The following is a 26465-nucleotide window of genomic DNA, read 5'->3' on the forward strand; positions in this document are numbered from 1 at the left end:
TCAAATCTCCAGGTGTTGCAAGACTATTTTTTTCGAGTAATAAACATGTGCAGCACATGGTCCACCTTCAAATACAATATTGGCCCAACACTTTCAAGCACAACAGAGGTAATATGGGACGGCAAAGTACTGACAGGCGATTTTACCTAATCGTGTCCCCCACAGTACATTGTACGTGAATGAAACCAGCTGCATAGTGTTGGCAGTCGTCTTGTGCAACTCAGTATGGTTTTGTGTTGGCCCTAATTGTTTAAATTTTTTATTCTTAAAATTCTTTATACAAATATTTCTTTTAAGAAATTCTGGAATCAATCTCCATTTTGTTATAGGCAACACAAAACATATCCTGCTTTGCACAAGACGAATCCCAATGGTCGCCGACCAATTTTTTGGATGTGCTCGATTGCTTGGACACTGTCACGGAATGGCCACACACATCATAAAGTTTATGTTTAACAGCGCCGAAATTTTGGACGCTGTACATTCCGTTGCTCTATTTTTTTTACTTGGTTTGCTCCCAGCCAGCGACAACCGCGAATTGTTGCCGCCATTTTGAATGTGACTTGTATCCTCGATACCATCTCGAACTGCATCCTGCACCGTCCTGCACTACGGAACTGTAGTCTCGAGGGTAAACTGGATAAACTCTGCGTTCACTTCCATTTCCACCATTCGTCTGTTCTTTTCCTTCAGCCAGGGTGCTTCTGCTGCTTCCTGACGCAATGCATAGCGATCTTGGCCCTCAATAATTAGTGATTTTGGTATAGCTCTGTGCAAAATGGCGCTGGTTGCTTCTTTTCCGGTATTGGTGATTTGCGTAACGAAGGCTTGAAAATACCCGCTGCCGTGACGTTTGAGCACTTTGATTACACAGACAACGTAGTCATGTGCCGAACTGACCAATGACGAGATTGGTTAAGCGCTTCATGGATGACGTGCCGGATACGGTGCGGCCGTCGAACTGGGAACTGATGAAGGCAGTAGTTTCGAGTGTACAGTAACAAAATGTCCCTTGGTGAAGTACAAGCAGAAGTAACCACACAGAAAAAGAAGACCATTCATCAACAAAACACTGACAAGTTTCTCCTGCCACCGAACTAAACAAAGCAAATTTTTTAGTCATGTTCGTTTTTTTCCGGACTGCTCTATTATTTGGACTGTTGCAAAACCCCCGTCGAGTCTGAAAAATCGGTCTGATCCGAAAAATCTGTCATGAATAAACATTGTCCATTGCACTACCTTAATAAAACCTCCAGACAGAATACGTAACTTTATTGCCATATATTACTATTCAACAGGTGCAGCATAAATACATTCACGCGTAAAATAATGCTAGTCCAGCACAGGATACAATTATCACAAAGCCCAGTACAAATACAGGCACAGGATAAATGACAAGCATTAATTGCTTACAGTTACATAACATTTCAGGTGCACTGCCGAGCAGCAACCTCCATAATTCAATGAGATTTTTACATCACCTGTGCTAAAGCTTACTTGCCAGCTCTGCACTTGCTGGCAAGTTTGGGAACCCTCCCTCAAATGCCACTTGGAGAACTTCACCAACATGCATCACAAGATGAAATGTGAGATCATTCTGTAATAAAAATGAAGAAGTGAAAATAAGTTCCACAGAAACATCTCAGTTGAAACACTGCATGCCATATTTCAAATGGAACAATAGGTTGCAATGGAGACAATAACTGTAGCCCCCAAGTACAAACAAAACACACATTTATTAGTAACATTAGTGAATTACCTCCCTAATTCACTATGGAATTTTGTGTTCTTACTGACCATCCCATTTAGTGCATCGCATAGCAATCTCAAATTCAAGGACATCATTGAATCACAACACTGGCAATCAGTATCAACCCTGTGACTGAATGTTGTGTGTCATTGAACCTGAAGCTGACAAAATCATATCACTTCAGGATTTGATATTCACACTACTGATAGAGGGGCTAAAAATTTCCTTTGGTATGCCACAACACAATTACCTGCACAATAGTGAATGCTTAAGGTCACCTTTATTGGTGCTTTGACCTCTGCAAGACCCCTACAGGTGCATGATCTCTTAAATGAAATGTAAGATGAAAAGTTTGCTGGTTGAACAAGAACAGAGTGAACTGGGCAGTGCACGGAGGTGCTCCGGAGGCAACACTGAACGGCCCTGCGGTCGTGAGTGCTGTGATTCAGCAACAGAAGACAGGAATACTGTAGAAGTGGTTAATTTTGCAGTGTGAACAATTTGTGAATTGGCAGAGAGGTAAGTTTGGGAATACTTTACGGAGCCTTAATTTCACAATTTCTGTCCACTACTGTTGTGCCATGGAGCCCATCTGGAGTAGAACAGTGGAAGCCTGAAGCTTTGCACAGACATTGGGAACTGCCAGTGTTTCCCAACATCCCGATGGAGTCGAACGCTTCCTGGGTGGACTTTGGAGTCCACATTCAAACTCATATTCAAGAGTTGGGATTGTGCGTGGTATGACGAAATGTCCGAATGAGTGTGGAGTATATGTCCAGCAGTGCATATTCTGACAGTGTGTGCTAAATGTGTGCTAAAATAAATAAAGTAAATAAACAGAATAAAAAATAGAATAATAGATAAAGTAAAAGTAGATGGAATAAAAAATAAATAAAAATAGATAACACAATAAATAAAATAAAATTAAAAATAAATATAAAAATTGCACTGAGTGGGTCAGTTCGAACTTCCTGAAACACATTTCTTACAAATTCGAATGCTCATACTTTTCCAAAATTTTCTATCGCAAAATTTCCTAAAATCAGGTCTTTGCAGAAATTTCTACGTTCATGCAAGTGGATGTGTAAGGCAATGTAAGGCTCCTACAGGCTTTCCAGATATGTGTCATTCCTCTCCTTAATTCTTGCACCCCTCAAATAACCACATGATAAAAAATCTCCCGAATGAATGACAGTCCAGTGTGTGATGCTAGAGATACCCAGACCCAGGGGCTTGATGCTCAACTTTTCATCCCATTCCAACTATTCCATAGCACGCCATAAATGAATTGCTTCGCTGTGATTCATCACGAACTCCCGCGCAATGACCAATTGTGTTGTTTCTTTGAAATCCCAGTCTACCAAAACGGTCACATGCCGTTGCGTGACATTTGGAGCGCACCAACTTAAAAAAATAACAATAACAAACGGTATGTTCAGCTTAACATCGGGCCCCAGGACTGACTATGCGCAACTTACCTTTATGGAATCCGGTACTTCTAGTAAATCCTTCTTGTTTCTCTTTGGAAGTATTACCTTGCGCATGCCTGCCCGGTGGGCAGCCAATACTTTGTCTTTGATGCCACCGACCTGATAAGAACAATTCACAAGTTTATCTTCAAGTGCATCTTTATTCTTCAGTATAATGTTATCATCTACATAATGGTTCCAGGTTAATGTAAACTGTAGCAGACAAGTTGAGAACCTACCGGCAGTACAAGACCCTGAAGAGTAATTTCCCCAGTCATGGCTATATCTGGAAGTACAATTCGTTTCGTGAAAAGAGACACAAGAACGGTGACAATGGTAACACCAGCCGAAGGCCCGTCTTTGCCTACTGCACCAGCAGGGAAGTGAATGTGAACATCTGTGCCTTCCATGAGGTCTGTACCATGTTGTACTGGGATATCAAACTGAAAGATGAAGGTGGTAAAGGTTATGATAACAAGTCTATGATGGGTAAGGTAATGATAATTCATGGCTTTACGTTGCGAGACAACTATGGTTGGTCTTTGGATGAATTTTGCGCACTGAGGGTTCTTTAACGTGCGCCGAAAACTCAACAAACGGCACACTCTATTTATCATCCTCTGCGTGTGATAGATAAGGCTAACATCATTGATATATGTACTAGTTCTCATTCTAATAAGACAGTACTACTGCTATCACTTACATGTTCAGCATTGATACGTAGCCAGTTTAGAGCCAACTTAGCAGACTCTTTCATGACATCTCCCAGCTGCCCTGTCAAAACTAGCCGTCCATCCCCTTCCATTCGTGAAGCCTCGACAAACATTATCTCGCCACCTGCTATAGTCCATGCCAGACCAACAGCCACTCCGGGCTGAAGCAACCGGGCGTCCATTTCAAGGTCATACAACGGCGGCTGTAAAGCAAATGTAGTAATCAAATCACTTAATAGTTCTACATTTCTGTTAAATGCTTTGCTTTCGTTGCAACACCAACACAAGCTGCTCTGAAAATATTTCACGTGTGACACGCTATCCTGATAACAAGGGCCCAATTTAGAACAAGCTACGCTTTGCAGTTTCAGCACGTCCAGTTGCATCTGCAATTTTTGCTGATGTGCCTGTACATGTTTATGCAAAAAACACTGCACAGCATTTTCTGTTCTTGCACACAATGATGGCTTGTAGGTGCAAGGCCAAAGAGGACTACCAATTGTGGGACAGATTGATGGGACAGATTGTAACAATAGTGGGACAGGGAATTATCGGTGCACCCACAGCTAGACATACAAAGTCACTACTGCTGCAGTGTCAGGGGCTGAAACCTTTATGGATGCCGAAAAAGGAGACATCAAGAGACAGAGACAACAGTTTTGGTAAAAGAAAAATAGAAAGAGCTGTACCCCTAGTATAGCTTCCACTGCCATTTCATCAACATTCAATGGAAGAGAAGGAGGATGGCCAGCCATAACTGCGTTGTCAACTGTACACAAGTCCTGTGACTTGCTGCCTGGGACAGTGAGATGGCTTTCAGTGCCCTTGTGCTCTACTATCTCTACGGCAACGGCTCGACACAGGGCTCCAATTTTTCTCTCCAATGATCTCACTCCAGCTTCTCTTGTGTAGCTTACAACTAAAAATGTGAGAAAAGAAAGAGTAATCTTCTTTTCAGCACCCATACTTGGCCATGCCACACTTAAAGTACCTCACTTCCCACCCACAAAATCGCTTACAATTGTTTTTATGTATCTATTTTTTTAAATATACACAATACTGCACATTTGCATTTTACTAGTATTTACACTTTAATCATGAATGACAACCAACAAGCTCGGATTCTTATGCTTATGAACTGTGAGAATTTTTTAAAAATAACATCAGCAATACCAGCGTCCCATAATTTAATAATAATGTGTTAATAATTATAATACGCATCTTGCGTGAAGCATGAAAAGTACCGAATGAGAAGCAGAGGACTTACTTAGCTTCCTAATAGCTTCATCGGAGACAGTCATCATGCTATTAGAAAGTCCGTGTTCACGCATTTGCTTGGGAAGGAGGTGGTGCTTTGTAATGTGGTCCTTTTCCTCATAAGTATATCCAGGTACTGATATCACCTACGTCACGATTTTTGTCGAAAACAATTACACAAATGAATAGTACAAAAAAGTATAAAAATTTTCAGACGGACAGCAAAGATGGTTGCAGTAAAAAATATGAGCCAATAAAAAATCACCAACATTTACAATAACTGCTGGTAGAGCCCAAGCAAGGACTAGTCCTGACTAAGTATAGAACTGGCAATGGCATATTGTGGCAGTACTAGTAGCGCCACAGGAATACCTTCATGAGGGTTGCAGCCAATACGGTTTCAATGATGAGAGAGAACGAAACACTGGCTATTCATTCCATCATCTGTGAGCCATTAACGCATGCTCATAAGAGAAAAGGTAACATGTTGGTACCCCTTGTGTGCTTACAGAAGTCTTAAGTTTTGCAGAAGCTTAAAGTTCAAAAGTCTCGGTGCTCCTACCCCCACCCTCCTCACATCCACTGCTATTTTTGTCGTTGTCATGAGCACTACTATAGTTATGTCACTGGGCATTCTACTGCCTGCTGTCAACCAGTCCCCTCAGCATGTGATTGCTTGTCAACGCCTTCCCATCTTACTGTCATCAGCAGTAATGTAAAGCAACAATGGCAAGTCTCACACGGGGTTAAGCACATTTTTTGTAGCACTTTGCCACTGTATTCGACAAGATGCCGTGCCACCAGAATGAGGACTGAGTTTAATTTTCCTCCTCTTCAATTCAAATGCAATTTGTCACATCAACTTATACTCCTGACACACAGGCACGTTTGAACTACTTTACACAAAGCGACACCTAACGGAAAGGCCAAGGAGAATCTCCTTCCACGAAGCGCTCTTTTTGGGAAGCTGAGATGGCGATCTCCTTTTCATTTATAAAGTCGTGTGGCGTAGCTGCGAACGAAGGGCGATGCGACGACAATACTCACAAATCGAAGGCTAAACCGTGTTTTCATTTTTCAAATACTCGAAGTTTGCGTGCAGATATTGCAGTTGCAGAACTTGATTTGAATTTATTGGTCGTATTGTTGTGTTTACTGTTACTATGTAGTACATGTAGGCTGGTTCTAATGGAAATATCTAGCGCGACATCTTTTGGTATATTTTTCAAATGAAACACCTAAAAGGAGTTTGCTCCTGCCGTGTGTCACCAGCTACGAACTCCTTTCGCGAAGGTGTCCTTTGCAGCTGTAAAGGACACCTAATGAAAAGGAGTTCAAATGTCCCCGTGTGTCAGTGGTATTACTTTCTCTTCAATGGTCCATCAATGCTTCCAACCTTTTCCGCAGCTTGTGTGGACATTGTGAACACTACTGCTATGACTCCTTTGAGTTACAATCTGAAACATTAGGACACCATGCAATTTACAAGCCCAAGACCCCACTATGCCACTGGTTCATTGTTCCCTCGACAGCAAAAGAACCATTAATTGTTTGCTCATGAACCGAATGGGAGACCACATCATCCATGTATGTGAAGCAACACTTTGAAGCATTTTGTCTGGGGAAACCAGGTGAATATTTTGTTACTAGCAAAAATCCTGCAAAAGACACTGTATAATGACAGTAACAATGTCATGAAGGAATGTGTTAAGTTCCTGATATGGTAATACTGCTTGTATGATAAAATTTTTCCTGTCCTAGCAAGTTTGCTACAGCAGGTTTCTGCTGTAATACTAAACTTACCTCCATTCTGTCCAATAAAGCAGGAGGTACAGTTGAGATCGTGTTTGCAGTGGCAATGAAGAGCACATCAGAGAGGTCATATGGAATGTTGAGATAGCTTGGTCAACTGGGTTAAGGTTCCCATGATGTGGAATAATTCAACCAGAATCAGATGAAGCACATAACTAGAAAGTATGGAAATACACCACCTATTGATTAAAAGATGCATCACTGCACAAAAAAGGATACTGGTCAATAAAAGCGCAATTCTGCTCAGGGTCGAGAACTTCCAACAAAGCCGCTGCAGGATCTCCATGTATCCCTGGTGTCTGAGAAGCACATGAACAAGTTAAAGGACCTACATTTATGGCATGGCATAGATTACGTACTGTAAATATCTAGCAAACTTTTTGAAAATCCTAGGTATGCCTCCCTACAAGAAAGACCATTTGCAACAACCACAGTTTCTGCAGTACAGGGCAAAAAGAAAACAGAAGTATGCACACTTTTACAACACATATTTTTTTTATAATAGACTGTCTTCCATGATAACATCATAATAAACTTTTCATGGCACATTCCGTGAGGTTTGTTCCAGGTTGTTCAGTAAGAGTGGCTACCTAAATTAGTACATGCATCTCTAAGCGCAAAGCTTGCAAGCAAAACAGCAAACCTATTCTAGGTCGTAAGCATTTGAAAAGAACTTGTTGACAAACACCTCAATTCCATAAGCTGTCAATGAAAGGTCACTCTAAAAAGTAATGCTGCACAAATTTTTTTTTTAAGACAGTAGACCAAAATTTTGCATGTGTACCACAACAACAGTTATATGTTCCTCCTGGATGATTTAAAGTAGCAGTAAAGGCCTCTACATAATTCTTTTTTTTTTTTCAGTTTTGACCGAGACAGATTACAAGAGAAACAACAAGCACTCTTGTACAAAATAATTATCGTAGCTGCTCTGCAGAATGTGCGGAGGGTCTCTGATCCAGATACACTCTCGAAAGCCATTAAAGTAGCACAGAAGTCATTTTTAACACCCAGTTTTCTTCCTATAAAACTGTTAAGTAGGCCAGTAAGATGAACCATTCGAAGTAATTTACACCACAGAGTCATAATTATCGCAGAAATTGAATTTAAAATATGCCGCAAAAAGCGATCGTGTGCAACGGTGGTGAAGAGGAGTACCAGCCTGTGATCTGCCTGGAACCTCGCGCTGACGCTATAAGGAGAACGCTCGCTGATTGGCCTAGAGAAATGTTGTCTGCTACTCCACTGTCGTCTGCTACTCGGCTGTTCGGAGTTCTGATAAAGCCTTTCTCTTTTCTTGGTAATGCTTCGGCCGCTCCTTCTATCCCCAATTCTCCGGGAGAACTGGCAAAACAGGTTTACGGCGGCAAAGGGACAAGGCGCTGACCCCCCCACTGACCGGCGAACCAGAACGCGTTCTCCTTATACCGTCATCGGTAACGTGGCACCATACCTCCTCATCCTCGTTATAGCTGGAGTGGCGAGTTAAGGGTGAACGCGCGGAGCTATGTTTATGTGAGCTTTTTCTGGGAAACAAATTGCACACATCAAAACCATTCGCGCTATTTGGTATAATGACATACACACTTTCATCAGATGTCTTAATCTGAAAGTTTTTTGGATGGCCCTCTGTACTCCTTTAACTCCTTCAGACAGCCCGTAAGAGAATGAGCGAGGTTGATATAACAAAGATCTGAAACATGACAAAGATCTGAAACAAGGAACATTTCAAATCGGTTTAAGCTGGTATCTCTTCTGCTCTAGCTCTCTGCTAAAGCTGAACCAAACCAATATGTTTGAACCCGATCTAGAAAAAATATAGCAGTTCTGATCAGTGATTTTAATGTGAATTGTTTCTCTGGAAGAAGAATGTCAAGGTACATCAAAGGTACACAACAGCACTGGACATGAAGTGCACTTGCTGACATTGTCTCTAGGAACATTTTGGAATAAACTGACACGAAAAATACATCTTTGTTGTGACACTTTTGCCAGAATGCATATACGTAATATCTAATGCCCCCGTTTTTCCACGGAATTCATCGTGGAGTACTTCGTGTGGCACGGAATTTCGCGGAAGTCCAATTGGGTCAAAGGACGTGATTGGCACGATGTGAATGGTTACTACGACGTGCACCGCCTCAGGAGAAGTATTGCACGCTCATGCAAAAGAGCCTCAGATAAACGTGCGTGCTCCATACGCTCCTAACTGCTCCAACGTACATGTGACCCTTCGACATATCGTATTTACTTGCACATTTTGTGCTATCGTATAATTTGCACACCTGCGTTTTCGCACATGGATATTTGGCACACGCGTCTCAGTGACCGTGGCGATTGCGTTTCACAACGCTGTCAGTGCTACCTAAGTTATTGCGGTGCTTTTGTTTGATCTGCGCACACTTTCGGATGATTGTCCACCCCAAATGGAAATTGCTGACTGCCGACCATCGGCCAGTGGTCAGTTTTCGGTCGGCAAGCGACTAGTCGGCCACTGCACCTTGGACCAACGTCACCTGGTGGTTGGTGAACAACGCTGGGCCGAGAACGTTGTGCGACGTGTTGCGGGCGTGCTATTGAGAGTTTGGCATAATAAAGGTGGGCCAATGTCGGCACTGCACTGCAAACAAACTCGAAAACAACGCAGCTGCCACTCGAAACAAGAAAGAAAGAAAATACGCTATGTCTTTGTAGCTCTCCGAATTCAACGTATCTGAGTAAATTTCTTCCGCTTGCAAAATTATTTCTAGCCTAGATGAAGTTATCTTCAGTTGCACTCGGTAGCTCAGTCGGTAGCATGCTGGTTTGCTGAACTCGAGATCGCGGGTTCAACCACGGTTGGGGACAGTAGCAGTATGTGGGCCTTCGAGCACCCTATGTCTGTGGTTTTGGTTGCCCACTAAAGAACCCCAGGTGGTAGAAATTACCTGCAGTCCTACAGTGTCGTCTAACCCGCTTTACTTGTGAATCTACTTCCCGTGATTAGCAATGGTGGCTCAGTTTTGTGACAGCCAAAGCATTTTTTTTATTCTCGTGTAGCAATTGTATGCCTCTATGATTGACACTGAGGGACTGCAATAGCATGGCTTCAGAAGCTGCATGGTACTGCACGGCTCCAATACTGCAAATCAGAGTACTGCATAACCATGGGCCGTGCTCTTTGTTACAAGTAGTCCATAGTGGGCCCATCGGTGCTGTTAATCGGTGGGCCAGCATATAGGCGACTAAGGGTCGGCTACTGCCCAGACTTGGCTCTACACTGGCCCTCTGTTTACCCCATGTCTCATAGATGAGTCTGCTACATTGGCCCAAGGTTGGCGGCATTAAGTCATGCAGAGTAAGGCCAATGTCAATCCCCAAGCTTGGCCCAACGACTTTTAGGTCGGAAGCATATGTCGGCCCGGCATTTTGCCTACGTTGTTTTTCCCCTTAGGACTGACACGATGGAAGATGCTGTCACTCGAACTACAAAACACGGAATGAAACGCTGGACAAACGCGCTATGACAAACCTTACAGCACAGCATGACAAAGTTGGCGAACATAGCGTGCTTTCGGTTGTCAAGTGCGACTAGCGACGTCTTGCAGCAGCGCCTCGACGTATTCCACCGGTATATCAGCGGTAGTGCCGTCGGCAGTTGTGCAGTATTGGGTACTTCTTTCGCGCTTGCAAAATGCAGTGACAACGTCAATATCGGCTCAACCGAGAGCATCTATGACGGGCATACTAAAATATTGAAATTTTGCATCGTTGGAATATCGTAACAAACGTTCCCGCGCAATTGGAACACCCCCAACTTTTCCGACTTTTTTTTTTTTTTTAGGAAAAGTGCACAAATTATGCTAGTAAATACGGTAATTGGGTTTTGGAATGGAATGAGGGTGCTTGCTTCAAATTTAGCATCTAGTGTGATTGAGTATTTGTCAATTCCTATAAACTCTGAAAGATCTTTCAGCAGGTATAAAATGATTGTAGGCGACAGACGGCATTCGCTGTTAGAGGGGAACACAAGATATCATGTAGTGCTGAACCACAGTAGTGCATTGAATTTGTAGGTTTATAAAATATTTTTTGTTCCCACATTATCCAAGAAAACAAAGCGTTTCCCGTTTCAAGCAGCCGTTGACTCCTTGCCGCAGAATATCGTGGAATGGACCTTTTTCATAATGGCCTATGCACATGCGTATGACATTGAGGCGCCGGAGAGGGTTATCTCCATTTTAACTAGATGGCGCAGTATGGGGACGACAGAAGTGGGGACCAGTGGGGAGATCGCACGAACGGCGCAAGCTTGTCGGTCCCACACTGGACCAGTTTTGGTCCTTTGTGCTACACACGTGGATTTGTTTCGACGTGCGCCAAGCATGGTTCGTTGGAGAGCCACTAGGATACGACGCGTATGTGAAAGAGGTCCATTTACAAGTTGGTGCCGCGGAATCTTGAATTTGCTGCAGCAGAAAACTGGGGGCCTTAGTAATATCTGGGAATGTACGCAGCGTAACAGTTGCTTCTATTCTTATGTAGCATGCACAGATGGAATCAAACTATTGTATCACTGTATTATGTACACAGGAAAATTGCACAAGCACCAATACTAGGGCAACAATTGTCTAAATTGTTGCTGTTGGTTTTCAGATCTGACTAACTGACATGATAAACGTGTAAAAAATCATACCTAAAAATCACAAATGAACAGCCTATGGGTAAAGCAGCAATACTATCAAGAAATGTCATTCGTTGTTTTTTCGTGACTATCTCTGTGAGAAAGAAACTTCCCTGTGCATTACTGCTCTACACAACTATTCATTTGGATGCTGGTTCTTTTGCAAATCAATCCTGACAAACTCGTAATGATTGCAAAATAAGACACAGTAGCCAAATGTCCATATTGTCGAATATTAATAATCTTGAAGGGGCGCTGAAATGTTTCACCACACATAGCATCCCAGTTTTGACCAGGAGTTTACATAATACTTTTTACCATTTAATGTACTAATAAAATATTTCAACTACCAGGGGTACAGGATGTACCTGGTCCCCCTAACTATATGGAACAATATGCCATCACAGCAAATGACAATGCAGTTACCATTTTGTCAATTTCATCTAGCAGGAAAACAGGATTTTTGACTCCCACAGTTCGGAGGCCCTGAATTATCCTTCCAGGCATAGATCCAATGTACGTCCTCCTATGACCCCGGATATCAGCCTGGTCACTAACACCACCCAACGATATCCTGCAGCACAAGGTTTACAAACAAGTTGTGCAAGCAATCTAAAATGCACGTATTTGTACGACATTTTGTTCTGAGAGAAAACTATCTCTGGTAGAAACTTAAGTCTCCCAACCCAAACAACATCACCTGTAGAATTCACGACCAAGTGATCTTGCTATTGAACGGCCAACACTTGTCTTCCCCACTCCAGGGGGCCCAACAAAGCACAGAATGGGCCCTTTCAAGGAACTTTTTAGTTTTCGTACAGCGAGATACTCCAGAACACGTTTCTTTAGCTTCTCCATGCCATAATGGTCAGCATCAAGGTCAGCTCTGCAAGCAAACAAAAGGAACTCAATCAAGCTCCACTGAAAGTAAGCAAACCTGATCTTGTGAAATTGAAACTTCATGTTTACCTCGATTTTTTTAGGTCAGTCAGTTCTGCAGAACACTTAGCCCATGGGAGATCAGTTAGAAGTTCAATGTAGTTTCTTGTCATTGCATGCTCTGGCATGTGCGGTGGCATCTTCTTCAGCCTCTATTTCAAAGAACAGAACAAAACTTCCGTAGTGGTACAGAGCTTCATATGCACAGTGTGAAGATTGCATTTCCCTGGGCCGTCCTCTAAAAATGATATTCTTCATTTCGACTCCAATTTAGCTTAGTGTGTTCAATGTAGCACCATAAATAGCTGTGTTTCCAAAAATATTTTTTGTGTGCTAAACTATGTATAAAAATGTTTCTATTCTATTTTTTAACTGATGACGTACCCTGTGCCTGCCTGGAAGATCTACCCCACGGGCAACATTTTTTAATATCTTTGCGAATTACTTCACCACATGCATAAAAATTCATTTTGCTCATGATGAGAGTGGGTCGAATCTGATTATGATCAAAGGAATTGTGCATTAGAAGCCTAAAGCTAGCACCCTGAAGGTATGTCACATAATTCAAGCATTACATACCTGCAATTCCTTGGCTGCAACCTTGCGTGCATGATCTGGCATCTCAGCAGCTCTATGGACAACAGAAGATTATTTATATACAGTGTGTCATCAGAGTGTAATAAAGAGCTCCTTAATAATTTAGTTCATAATTAAGGCGGACGCATGCGATCTAGTTTAGGTTTCTTCCGGCGAGGGATGGCAGCACCATCGGAAAATTGTTTTCTTTGTTTTGCTTTCCTCCTGCACTCTAAGGAAGTGATGTATTCGGCGCCAGCATGCAGAACATGCTAGCAAATGGCAAAACCATTTTTTTCTTTTCAGGGATCTGGAAATCTGCAGTAAGGTTGTCGAATTTGTTTACTGCAATCAATTCCTAGACTGTTACTATAGGGAATGACATCATTTTAGCCCAGATATTGTGGCCGCGCATGCCAAGAGAAGCAATTTTGTCGCATCTCCCACAGACTCCCATGTATTGAAAATCTGACAAACTTTAATTCACCAGAAATCATTGGATCACTTCAGACCTTAAAAAGATTTGTCATACTCTAAATAAACTCGAAGGGAACACGCCTGTACCTGTTTTGTGTAGAAATTTAGCGAGGTTTACGAGAACTCTCTGAAAAAATTCCCCATAATCTTTCTTAAAGAGTAAGTCCACCTTAATGGTATTTCAGTCTGCTGCCACTGCTCTCATCTGTATAGTTTCACACTTCTGGGTTAATCACACTACCCTGATTCAGGGGTGCAACAATCTGATGTTTTTTTCTGGCTATAAATCAAGTGTTGCAATGCAATATACTGTTATTAGGTGATAGGAGAGTGAAGGTTTTGGATGTTAGCCATCACTTAGCAGGCAGCACACGTAGACACGTGAGCAGCATTTCAAATGCACTTCACAACACCACCATTTTCACTGTTCTGACTATAGTGTCACATCTTGAATTATTGCTCTGCGCTGCAATACTCAATTACTTTGATATCTACCAGGATTGAATCGCCTTCAGAGCTATTTATGTATACAACACAATGTTCTATTTGCATTGAGTAACTGCTGTGCATGGCATACCAGCACCAGTAAGCATTCATCGCCCACGACCCTGCACAGTGTTCCTATGGAGAGAATGGTGTCGCATAAACAGAGAGAGAGAGGACCGTGTGGAAAATTGTATCATGGAGATTCCATTGTAATTTCACTGATACGAGGGTGGTTCCATAAGTTTCCGGCCCGAGGTAGAAAATGCGCGCGAATTTGAAAATGCGATTAAGGACGCATGGCGCCATCTGTTGGAGGGCCGGAGCACCACCCTCAACCCTCTCCATGCTTTTGTCGGTTGGAGAGCGGCATTTCAAACAGCCAGGGTGCACTCTTCAGTTAATATGAAAAAAATCGAGTACTGCACTGTGATGAAATTCTTGACAAAAGAGGGACTTTCGCCTAGAGAAATTAAAGTGCGACTGGACAACGTGTGCAGGGAAGCCTCCCTGTCATACACAACGGTAAAAGACTGGGCTAAGCAGTTTCGACTGGAGCGAGAGTCCATTGAAGATGACCCACGCGATGTTCGTCCAGTGGAAGTGGTGACACAAGAAAATTTGTCTTTTGTCGAGGAGGAAGTGCTGAGCGACAGGCGTCTGAAGGTGAAGGAAATCTCAGAAAGGCTTTCCAAAACAGCCGTTTTTCGCATCATCGGCGAGGGCCTTCACATGAAAAAGGTCAGTGCGAGATGGGTGCCACGACTTCTCTCGTCAGTTCAAAAGCAACAGCGCGTCGTCTGTGCCAAATAGTTTTTGGAGCTCTGTTAAGAGAACGAAGAAGAAATATTGAAGTCAATTGTCACAGGGCATGAGACTATGGTGCTCTACTATGATCCCCTTTCGAAAAAGGAGTCGATGGAATGGCGCAAACCAGGAGAGCACCCCCAAGAAAAGCCAAGGTCACACAATCCACAAAGAAGATCATGGCAACAATATTTTGGGATTGTCACGGGACCCTCCTCATCGACTTCAAAGAGAGGAACACTACAGTGACTGCAACTTATTATGCTTCACTCCTGCACCGACTGCGAGACGCCATCAAGGAAAAGAGGCGCGGCAGGTTGAGTCGAGGTGTCCGGTTGCTCCAGGACAATGCCCCTGTCCACAAAGCTTCTGTTGCCAAGGCTGCACTGAAGCAGTGCGGCTTCGAAGAAATCCACCACCCACCCTACAGTCCAGACTTGGCACCGAGTGACTACTTCCTCTTCTCAAACTTGAAGAGGGATCTCAGAGGACGGAGATTTCAAAACGATAGTGAGGTGCAAGAGGCAGTTTTCCAGCATTTTGCGGACAAAACTTCTGACGATTTTTTCAAGGGTATAAGAATGCTGGTTGAAAGGTGTCAAAAGTGCATCGAAGTTAAGGGTGACTATGTCGAAAAGTGATACACTTGTTTCGTCTCTATGACTATTAAAAGTTGGTCGGGCCGGAAACTTATGGAACCACTCTCGTACCTACTATCATGACTCACTATCAACTGATAATGACAATAACTGCAAGTTTTGCACAGATACATGTATTTGCTTGCTTTCTTCTGTTGTTTAGCAGCACAGGTGCCGAGTGGAGGAGGGCTTGGGAGGCCAGGTCCCCTCTGAGAAATCTACCCAGCTGACGCTCGAGATGAACATTTCGAGGGATATCTTAAGAATTGTATGCTTCCTGTGAATGAACATGCAAATCCTGTAAAAATTTTCCTTATAACGCGGAATTCCAGACACCCTGCCCGATCTCTCCGCATGAAAGGGAGACAATTACCCCGCAGCCTGAAGCATTTGTGGTGGGAAAGGGGGATGTCGTTGTGCCCCAGCCCCATCCAGCACACTTAAATCTCTCCGCCTATGTCTAGCAGCTTTAGACACAACACTCTGAAGCCTTCATTGAGAAGCTTACTGTGTTTGACAGGACACAGCATAAAAAATCACTGACTTGATCTTCTTCTCCAGCAGAGCAACATCATCTCCCTCCTCAAAGTCATCGTCATCAATGTCCAGCTGTTGTCTTGAGCGTGGAAGAGGCAGCACCTTTTCCATGCGGAAAGTTCGAGTCACACTACCATCCTTCTTGGCTTGCTGGAGCAGCTGGAGTCCCTAGATTTACAAGATTCAATCATGTCCTAATTCATTAGATAAAATACAGAGATCACTCACCAATGTACTTTGTAATTTGGTCAGCAAGAAAGAAAACCACCAGCATTCTATGTGGTTGCCATCTAACTTATGTGTGGCATTTTTCATAAAATCAGTTCCATAAATAGTTCCATGACATTATTGGTGGAGGGCGATTTCATTCAGATTCAGGCAGGGCCCTAACCTTTGGGTCTCCGATTTTTTCCGTCATTTTTTATGGGATAGCCCCACCTGTGGCATGAACACTGGCGTTGGTCCCAGGTTCCGAGACGACGTGGTAGGCGAGATATAAAATCAAGAGCGTCAGGGGTGAAAAAAAACGGCTGTGCTCCGAAGCGATTTCTGCCCACTTTGAAGCGATCTAATCCGGCGTCTGTAATGACCACAGCCTCCAGTCTTCCGCAACCTATTCACCATGTCATAGGCTGTGGGGCTGATTAATAATTCTTGTCTCCGACGAGCGAAACCTTTCGTAAAAAATCCTAGAAAAGCCATCCCTACCGAATTTTACGCATTTTTTGTACCCATATGTCTGCGTTCGTGATTTTAGCAAAACAATGAGCTACAAGTTAAACGAAAGCCTAATTTTCGCTCTGTTCAACGATGTGCAGCACAATTCTCTATCCTGTTTCGTTTCGATAAAATTTGCGCTGCAGGTGTCAGAGGTACGAAATTTTTGTCAAAGTTCGCGAGGCACGTGCGTAAAAAGGCCATGATGGATTTGTAAAAAAAAAATTCTGGTTCACGACGATTGCCTTAGCTTTCTTTTGACATACAATTCATGGTTGCTAAAAGCTTCGTGACTGAGTTACAGCGCTCACAAACTGCCATACTTCGCCACGCCCGACGGACTGGCGTACTTCGCCGTCACTTGCTGTTTTCAAGCATGTGGACTCACCACAAGTTTATAAATGCTGGTGCATGAGCCACAATACACGTACCAGTTCATAACGAATATAGCTTTGCAGAAAAATGAAGGAAAACCGGTAAAGAGAGGAACAAGGAATGCCAATGAGATCAACAGGCGCTTAATTTTCCATATCTTATTCAAAGAGAACAGTGCCTTAAAGATGCATTAAAGCGTGGTCGTCACTTCACGCATTGTTCTCCGAAGGGAAACATCCTCGTGTGCACTTCTGTCAGCTTTGTACCAAACATGACATGAAGGAAGGCCGGGTACTGGCCGCCGACCATTCGGTCTGTTTCGATTGCCTGAATGCTGCCACTTCATCTGAAGGCAGGTGCAAGATATGCGTTGCGTGCCCTCGTTCTGTCAGCACTGAAACGAAGTCCTGAGCCGACCGAATTACGTGCGTTGCTTGAGACCGCATGTTGTACACACTTGCTGCGTGTTTAAGCGAGCCCCCTACTCCATCACAGGCATTCTTCCCATGTCCACTCGCTGAAAATATCCAGTTTGTCAGCAGAGTGTTACGGCGCATCTCGTGTAACTGATACCTGTTTTTGAAATGCGCCGCTGCACCGTCCGACACATAGACCATAGACGACGTGTGAGAACACCGGCAGTATGTCATCAAGGGTGTCCAACATTGTCTTCAACGCAAAAAGCACGTGCACTGTATCATGGCGCAGGTCATCGCTTACCGTTGCCAGGCTAACGGTGTAAGATTTTGCCGTTGCAACGCACGTGAACAGCGATGCTTGGCTTCTCTGCCAATAGTAGCTCTGGACTTCATAAGGCAAATTAATCGTCCAGTTCTCCGCAAAATCGAAGTGAAGGACAGTGTGTCGAAGTCTCGGGAAAGATTTCTCATTCCAAATGGCCTTGCTCTGAATGTTGCGAATGTGGTCGTGCTTTATGAAGAGTGCAACCCCCTTGCGGAGCTCCTTGACGAATGCGCGACCGCTCATCGTTTTTCTTATGAGGTCGCCGGACTCCCACAACGCGAGAACAACTTCATCTTTGTAAAGTCTTCACTGTTAACCTTTTAGCTCCGGCGCGTGCTTGGCACTCCTGGAACAGGCATGCTTCACTTGGTGGGTCATATAAACACATTAGTTTAATGCTGTCTTTACACAGATCACGTGCAGAGATTGTGTTCACGGCAATAACGACAAGTTCGAAGTTGGCACAGTACGTGCAAACACACTGAAACTGATGGGGTGTCACTCGAACCCATTTCGGCCGAAGTGTGTAAAACTTTGTCAATCCTAGCTTATCCGGGTGGTCGTTTTTGAACATGTGGTACGTTTCTCTTATGGATCTCGTCATGAATCGCTTCACAACTGCTTGCTTTTCCCCGTCCTGCCGTATGTGAATGACATCTTTCTTATTCGGGCTTCCTTAAAGGTTGTGCTGCGTGCATCCCAAGACAAAAAAAGAAAAAAAATCAGACACTACGAGCCCGCATACGTGCTCGTATTCACCCCATTCGACTTGTTCGTTTCTTTCCCTCCTTTCTTTATTTTTTATTATTTGCAAAGTGGAATGCTTCTGAAGTGAATATGTATTCGTTATGAACTGGTAGGTGTATTGTGGCTCATGCACCAGCTTTTATAAACTTGGGGTGAATGCACATGCTTGAAAACTGCAAGTGACTGCGAAGTACACCGGTCCGTCGTGCGTGGCGAAGTATGGCAGTTTATGAGCACTGTAACTCAGTCACCAAGCTTTTAGCAACCATGAATTGTATGTCACAAGAAAGCTAAGGCATTCGTCGTGAACCAGAATTTTTTTTTTACAAATCCATCATGGCCTTTTTACGCATGCGCCTCGCGAACTTTGACAAAATTTTCGTACGTCTGACAGCTGCGGCGCACATTTTATCGAAACGAAACAGGATAGAGAATTGTGCTGCACATCGTCGAACAGAGCGAAAATTAGGCTTTCGTTTAACTTGTAACGCATTGTTTTGCTAAAATCACGAACGCAGACATATGGGTACAAAAAGTGCGTAAAATCCGGTAGGGATGGCTTTTCTAGGATTTTTTACAAAAGGTTTCGCTCGTCGGAGACAAGAATTATTAATCAGCCCCAGAGCCTATGACATGGTGAATAGGTTGCGGAAGACTGGAGGCTGTGGTCGTTACAGACGCCGAATTAGATCGCTTCAAAGTGGGCAGAAATCGCTTCGGAGCACAGCCGTTGTTTTCACCCCTGACGCTCTTGATTTTATATCTCGCCTACCACGTCGTCTCGCAGCCTGGGACCAACGCCAGTGTTCATGCCACAGGTGGGGCTATCCCATAAAAAATGACGGAAAAAATCGGAGACCCAAAGGTTAGGGCCCTGCCTGAATCTGAATGAAATCGCCCTGGAGTGTATCAAATAATACTGCCAATTTTGGCATAGCAACTAGACAGACAACCCAATGCCAGTCTGATAACACAACTTTTCAGTTACAAATAAAGTTTAAAAACAACTTCAAATCAAGGCAATATGGTATGGTATCAAGGTAACAAGGAAAAATGGCAGAGCCCTATCACACTTCATAATGTCTTTTTTTTCTCTCTCTGTCAGATAAAACATACGACAGGAGGGAGAACATTTAGGAACAAAAACAAAAGGAACTTGCCTGAATCTGTCGAATAAGCAGCGGCAAAGTCTGCGTAAAACGTTCACCCAGGTTTACAGCATCAAGCACTTGCAGTCGTTCCGCATGAGAAGCTCGAACAATGGCTGCACATATATCTGGAAGACTCTGCACTGGAAGTGATGCGAATAAACGCTGAAGGAGAGAAAGTACAGTAAGCAAAAGACTACTTTATACCACACAATGCAGTCATGTTTCTGGTGTTTCTCAATTGTAAAGACATCTTGTCATCATAACAAAACTGAAAAAAAAAAAAAAAGTCTAGAAAGGTGATGTTTCAATGCAATCTTGAAGTTCCCATATGAAGTCAGGTTCAAGTAGTGTTCATACCTTCAGTCTCACAATGGCTGGCATGGACAAATCAAGCATGTCTATCAACTTTGTAGCTTGCTCACGAAACTGGTCCATAAGATCTCCTAGCTCAGCACTGTATTCCTCCATGTCTGTAATTAGATGTTACCTTCTGCAGTGCAATGAATGAATCGAATCAGACGACACTAACGTGAAAGAACGCCAATACGTGTTGCTTCGGTCTGGCAGAGGAGTTGCCGAGAAAGCAAGACGGGGTTAAGTGAATAAAATATTTATGTACATATTTTTCTAAATAATTCTATGTGTTGTAGCTGGTGCCCATTTTCAAATGAACAATGCATTCTCCTTAGCACAGGACTAACAAGTCCACGAGTTGGCAGGAAGAAACATTCGCAGGAGTCATAGTTGGCACAGACTACTATGAATGTCAACCTTGTCAACTGCACTACACAGGATGCTTGCCATCACCAAAGAGAAAATTATTACAAAGGATCAGGACCCCGTGTTGAAAATTACTGGAGTGTGTGTGGTGCACGGCAGAAAAGTCACTGACCCTGAGGGAACCACTGCTGTAGTTTGCTTGGCTTTTTCAGTATACAAGAGATGTTAAATAAGTTCTAAGCCTAGGCATTAACACCCCCCTTCATTTTGTGTCGCATTGTGACGAGCTTTGCAAAGTGACAGTGTCTGAGTCAAATAAGAACATCAAGCGTTATGCAGCTGCCATTTACACGTTTTGTGTTGCTTTTCACCAAAATTACTGTCGACAAATTACTTATGTGCAGTAATCCTTTTGGCATGCCTTCAAACAGGTACACACGTAACACTGAACATCAGCGCAGATTCACATTTAAGGATGTCACAAGTATACTTATGAACTCTGACCTTTTAGGTATTACCTTGACCCCGTGGGAAAATATTATTTGCTTGCTGTGAAACATGCTATAAATGAATAGATAACCATCAGAAAGTAGGATTCCACCGCTGTCTAACTCAAACCTTTTCTGAAAAAATTTGTACCAACGACCTCCGTAGAGTAGAATTGCCTTCCTAAATCACTTCATCATCTAGCAGCATTACACTGTTCAAAAATTCATTGGTAGAATATTTCAATGTGGATGAAGAATACTCTCTGTCAGACTTAATCTCTGACTGTTAATGTATCAAAATTGCTATTGTTAATTCATTCACACAATTCCTGTATGTGTATTGATGATACCATATTGAATTATTCTGTCTTTGTCTCTCTTTTTTTTTCTGCACATGTCCTGAGGGTAAATAAAATAAACAAACCAACAAACAAATTGCAGACCTTCATACAGCAGTCATAAGTACTAATGAGAGACCATTTCTACGCAAGCATAGAATACTGCACCCTGCAGGTCACAAAAACTACATGGACAACACGTGATCTGACATTACGGAGTGTCACGCAACACTTTTTGGAGAAGCCCTGCCAATTTCACACACACCCTGATACAGAAGGACAGAGAAATTAAAAATCCTCAACATATCTCAGAAGTCACTTATGAGCAGCCCCTTAAGAAATAAATGTAGCTGAAACAACTTCTAAACATCGGTATGCCAGTGCACACAAGCACGGCTAATGGAGGGTTACTTCCACATACCGGTATCTTCACCAGGTAAGTGGTCCAGCTGAGAAACATTACCCACGAGGTATGGGGTCTCTTGAACAAGGCTCTCTAAGCGAAAGCGGCACAGCCCCGTGACCAGGAGAGTGTAAGAAGGACGAGGCCAGTTTGTCCCAGTCACTTGCACCACAATGCCAGCTGTCCCCATGTGGTGCATTGACCAGGTATCTTCCTGCGACATTATAAATTCACAATACATGATGGTGGGAGTCAAGGTAGAAGAACATTTTGCAGAGACTGGATGCTGTCGATTATAATTTATTTTATTAATTATTTACTTTTTATTATTTTTTATAAAATACTACAAACCCTAAAAGGGTCCAAGTAGGAGGGGCACAGAAAGTCCAAAATAATTTATAACGAGGCATATATCACATCATGTAACCACGTTTAGGCCTTTCACAAATGCTGTGACAGAGCGGTGTGAGACCTGAGCAGATGACAGAGAATCCCATTCTTCGACAGTTCGAGGAAAGAAGGAATATTTGAAGCAGTCAGTCCCTCACTGGAATGCTTTGAGTGTGCGCTGGTGGCTTAGCCGTGTTGATCTGGGTACGTGTGGAGTGATGTAGTCCTGATGATGGATTCGAAATTGACCATTGAGTAATTGAAAAAGGAACTGGAGCCTATGGGTCTTTATACACTCTTCCAGCGGTATTAAGCCACTCTGTGCATAAAGAGACGCAACTGAGGTGTGACGATGGTATGACTTGAAAATAAAATGTAACGCTCTCCTTTGAATGGATTCAAGAAGTCAGATATGCGCAATGGTGTAAGGGTCCCAAACAATATCACTATATTCTAAAATAGGACGGACTAATGTTCTGAATGCCGTTAACTTAGTGTGAGTTGTACATTCACGAAAATGACGTTTTAGAGACCATAATTTCTTGTTAGCCTTCTTTGTTATGTATTGGATGTGCTTATTCCAGCGCAAGTCTGATGTAAGAAAAACGCCCAGGTATTTGTATTCGGAGACCCTTGAGAGATACATTGAGTTAATATAATAATCAAAGGTGAGCGGTTTCCTTTTGGGAGTGACACCCATAACCACACACTTATTTATGTTAAGAGGTAACTGCCATGTCTCACACCAGTCAGCCATCTTCTGCAAACAATTATTTAAACATGCATAGTCATCACTGCCATTGATCTCTTTATACAATACACAGTCATTGGCAAAAAAGTTCATTTTAACATCAACACCCATACCAACATCATTTATGAAAATTAAAAACAACAAAGGACCCAGGACCGAGCCCTGGGGAAAACCGGATGTAACTGTTACGAAGGACGAGTCGGCGTTATTCGAATGAACAAATTGTTTTCTACTGTATACTGTGTATACTTTCAGCACCTCTTACATAAATGCTTAAGAACTTTCAAATTTCGCTTTATTTAGCTCTATAAGGCGAGGTAGCGAGAGGAACCAAAATGCCTGCATTACACTTTGCATCCACAGACACACACATTGCCTGACTTCATGCCCTATCTGTCGACTGCATTAACACTGCAGGTTTTCCCACTCGTTCTGGTTGCAGTGTCAGCTAAATTAATGAAGGTGTCATCTAATCTAATCCAAGTGCCATTCAAAATGGTGCGCTCATTAATTTATGGTTGGTTGGCACATGGATTAAAATGAGTGGGAAAACAGGTAGTTGCTGAGGTGAGTGCAAATGCAAAGCCCCCATTGCTGGATGACACAAACAACACAAGCAAGTATCACGTGGTAGTGCTGATGATGCTGACGCACAAGTACTACATCTCCTGTCCAGACTGTGAATCAGGCTTTGAAGAGCTTTGCTGTTTTTCAACTAAAGCAGATACCGATGGGGTGCGAACAAGCTACTGATACGTATCATACATATGCGCACCAACCTCTGAAAGGCCAGTGTATGTAATTTTCTCATGTAAACAAATACATTTATTTGTCAAGGCATCCCAGGTGAAAGGTTCACATCATACTCGTTTATTCAAAAATTGGTTATCTGGACAGTTGAGCCGGGGAACAGAGCAATCCAGATAAGTGTAACATGACCGCATTAAAAAAAAAAAAAGAAACAGAACAAATGAAATATGTTCGTAAAAGTCATAAATGAAATAATGCACTTCCCTATAGAGATGCAAAATTTCAAGAAATTTTGCAGCCATAAAAATCCCTAATTTGCCTTGATCCTTTGTAGATATTTTGCATTTCTTGCTCGATTTTGGTGGATTACCGTAGAGCCCTGGACCGGTAATCCAGAAGATGTGGGTTTGAGTCCTACAGGCTACAGCTGGCTAACCTTTTCAGTGACTTCCTTCCTTCATCTTCGCCGATTTTTCAGCTTTCGAGATAACACATTTTTTTCACACATTTCCATCGCTTTTTTTAAGCTGCTCTGCGCTCAAAGCTCTTCTGACATTTCTGGACACCATCGGACTTCGATCGTTATTGTGAAGGGGCTTGTTATTTTATTCCCCCCATTCCCACCAGCAATGGGGTAGAGTATCGCCTGTGACGATGAAACTCCCCACTCTCCAAGGTCAAAAATAAAGTTGTTGTTGTTTAAGCTGTGGCATGAATTTTTCAAATAATGCTATAGCCCATAGACTTATGAATAACAGAGACAAGGTATGAACTCCTTTTGTTTGAAATGAGGAACTCAACTTTAGGAATCTCACAATTCATGTAAAACCAGATAGATTCACCATTGGCAAAACAACATGAAGGGGAACTGCGTTTTTGTTACTACTGTATAGGAAGACTGACATCAAAAAGTGCTAACAGAAATTAAAGCAAACAAGAAAGCAAACAAGAAATTAGCATTAAAGCAAAGCATTAAAGCAAACAAGAAATAAAACAGAAAGTGATGTTATTAAAGCCAGCAGATGCAGTAGTTGTTTATAAAAATGCTAATTTCTTGCTTCAATCGTAGCTTAGACATAACTATAACTATTTTTATGCATTAATGCTGTATATAGCTTCAAGCAATTCGTATATAGCGGCACATACCTCACTTGCACTGTCATCTTCTTTCGGCACTACACCAATGATGGCACTGCTCAAGGTGCTATGGCTCAGTAGGTGATGCTTCACCATGCTCATGCTGTTGACAAACATGAGGGCATGCTCTGTATTCATGTGTCATATTTGGGCATTACGACCCATTAAAACATTCATGACAGATGCTACAAGTATAATACCCCTGACAAGGCAACTAAGGCATTTAGCATCACACAACTCAAATCAGGACATGGTCTGCTTTGAACGTACGGGAATAAACAAAAACCGGCATAATAACAGCAAAACTGCAGACACATGGGTCAGGCGAGAAATCATTCTAACGACGAAGTCGTGTCGCACCAAGTACTTGCAGAACGACTTATTATCCTGAGCGTGACAGGTAGATTGATTTACATTTGGCTCATGTGGTTCATTTCTGTTTCCATGCACAGATGACCGGCTGCCCATGGTCCGATTCCGTGGTGCGACCAAGAAACATGGGCTTTATAGACACGCTAATCCCTGCGAATGGGATGAATGAAACTGCGAGGGACTACAGATTGTGCGATGTGTTGTTGACGCAGTAGCTTCACGGAAGCGTGATAAATTGTATACGTGTTGTAACACGACAGCACGTTTGATCAGTACTGAACACGCATTTAAATGTACTTACTTTCGTGAAGATGACACGGGGATCCTTATCGAAGCCCCAGGAAACAGCACTCCATCAATAACAAGTAAAGGGAGCCTCCGAGGAAGCTTGATATTGGATGCCGCCATATTTGCGATTATGCAGGCGCCACCGCCGCCAAATGCGGGAACTTCAAACATGGATGCAAGACAGGAGTTGAAGCAGATTTCGTTCCTTCGTAAGAAGCCAGATTTGGACCACTTCCACAAAAAAGGGCACGGCACTCCAGGTACTCTACGATGATATGCGGACGGGTTAGATAACCGGACACTGCACAACGCACGTCCGAGGACGGTCACCTTCTGGAACCGCTATAGTACCCCCGTTTCGCCGCAACGTATGCTGACGAGAGGCCACCGTTTATTGTTTTTCAGGAAGAGAGTTCTTGTTGGCCAAGGTGAGGCAATGAAGTCCCTGACCGCCAACTGATGTCTGCAAGGTGCACCGACCCGCACAATAAACCGGTCCTGAGTGGTTCCCAAACGCACAACAAAAAAGCGAACTTCCTTCTTGCATCTCTACCATCGTGCTTGCATTCCGAAAAGAAAAAGAAACACGCGCGCAACGACGCAATATGTATACTTACACATTACACAACTGCGTTGCGTAACGTTTTGTCTACCATGCAGTGGGTTAGTCTATTACGCTGTCCCACTGACACGATGGCTAGATTCCCCTCACTCTGGAGACACCAATTCGAAGAGGCAGTAGGAGGTTGAAGCGTCCTTCATGGATGTGAATAAGAACACGATAATTCCGGTTCTACTTAATCCAAGACGAACACTGTTCCTATAACCATCTTTTATCACTGGTCCTGAAGCATTTCCTGACTTTACGGCTCAAAACCAAAAGCCACTGAGATGTCGCCTCCTGTAACATTCACATGGGTCAAGTTTTTTAGACCAACTCCTACAAGGTTGTTCACCTTGTTTCCAAGGGCCA

General features: G+C 43.0%; 1 protein-coding gene across 2 annotated transcripts; it reads right to left on the reverse strand.

Annotated features, from left to right (window-relative positions):
* Positions 1-1255: 1255 nt before the first annotated feature.
* Positions 1256-25657, reverse strand: LOC135377858 (lon protease homolog 2, peroxisomal-like). Of its 2 annotated transcripts, XM_064610570.1 has the most exons (18): positions 25506-25651; positions 24842-24935; positions 21823-22018; positions 20213-20325; positions 19865-20017; positions 16129-16289; positions 13183-13234; positions 12634-12755; positions 12365-12550; positions 12091-12238; positions 7221-7300; positions 6993-7089; positions 5200-5335; positions 4622-4851; positions 3923-4135; positions 3459-3662; positions 3229-3339; positions 1256-1597 (listed from the first exon to the last, which is right to left on the reverse strand). In XM_064610570.1, exons 1-18 carry the CDS (start codon positions 25610-25612, stop codon positions 1487-1489), a joined length of 2514 nt encoding a protein of 837 aa, XP_064466640.1. In that variant the 5' UTR covers positions 25613-25651; the 3' UTR covers positions 1256-1486. The 2 variants fall into 2 exon arrangements, with proteins under 2 accessions (XP_064466640.1, XP_064466641.1); XM_064610571.1 differs by lacking the exon at positions 20213-20325 and having other exon boundaries at positions 19865-19995; positions 25506-25657.
* Between the last annotated feature and the right edge of the window lie 808 nt (positions 25658-26465).

This window comes from Ornithodoros turicata, chromosome 1 (assembly GCF_037126465.1).
Source record: "Ornithodoros turicata isolate Travis chromosome 1, ASM3712646v1, whole genome shotgun sequence".
NCBI classification, from domain to species: domain Eukaryota; kingdom Metazoa; phylum Arthropoda; class Arachnida; order Ixodida; family Argasidae; genus Ornithodoros; species Ornithodoros turicata.

What these genes read in the sequence shown, in the direction of transcription:
- LOC135377858 (XM_064610570.1), bottom strand. Translation starts at nt 25,612, where the DNA reads ATGGCGGCATCCAATATCAAGCTTCCTCGGAGGCTCCCTTTACTTGTT. An exon ending in TGCTTATTCGACAGATTCAG is followed by an intron (nt 16,290 to 19,864) that starts GCAAGTTCCTTT and finishes TTGTAAATCTAG; the next exon opens with GGACTCCAGCTGCTCCAGCA. An exon ending in CTGCTGGAGAAGAAGATCAA is followed by an intron (nt 13,235 to 16,128) that starts GTCAGTGATTTT and finishes TGTTGTCCATAG; the next exon opens with AGCTGCTGAGATGCCAGATC.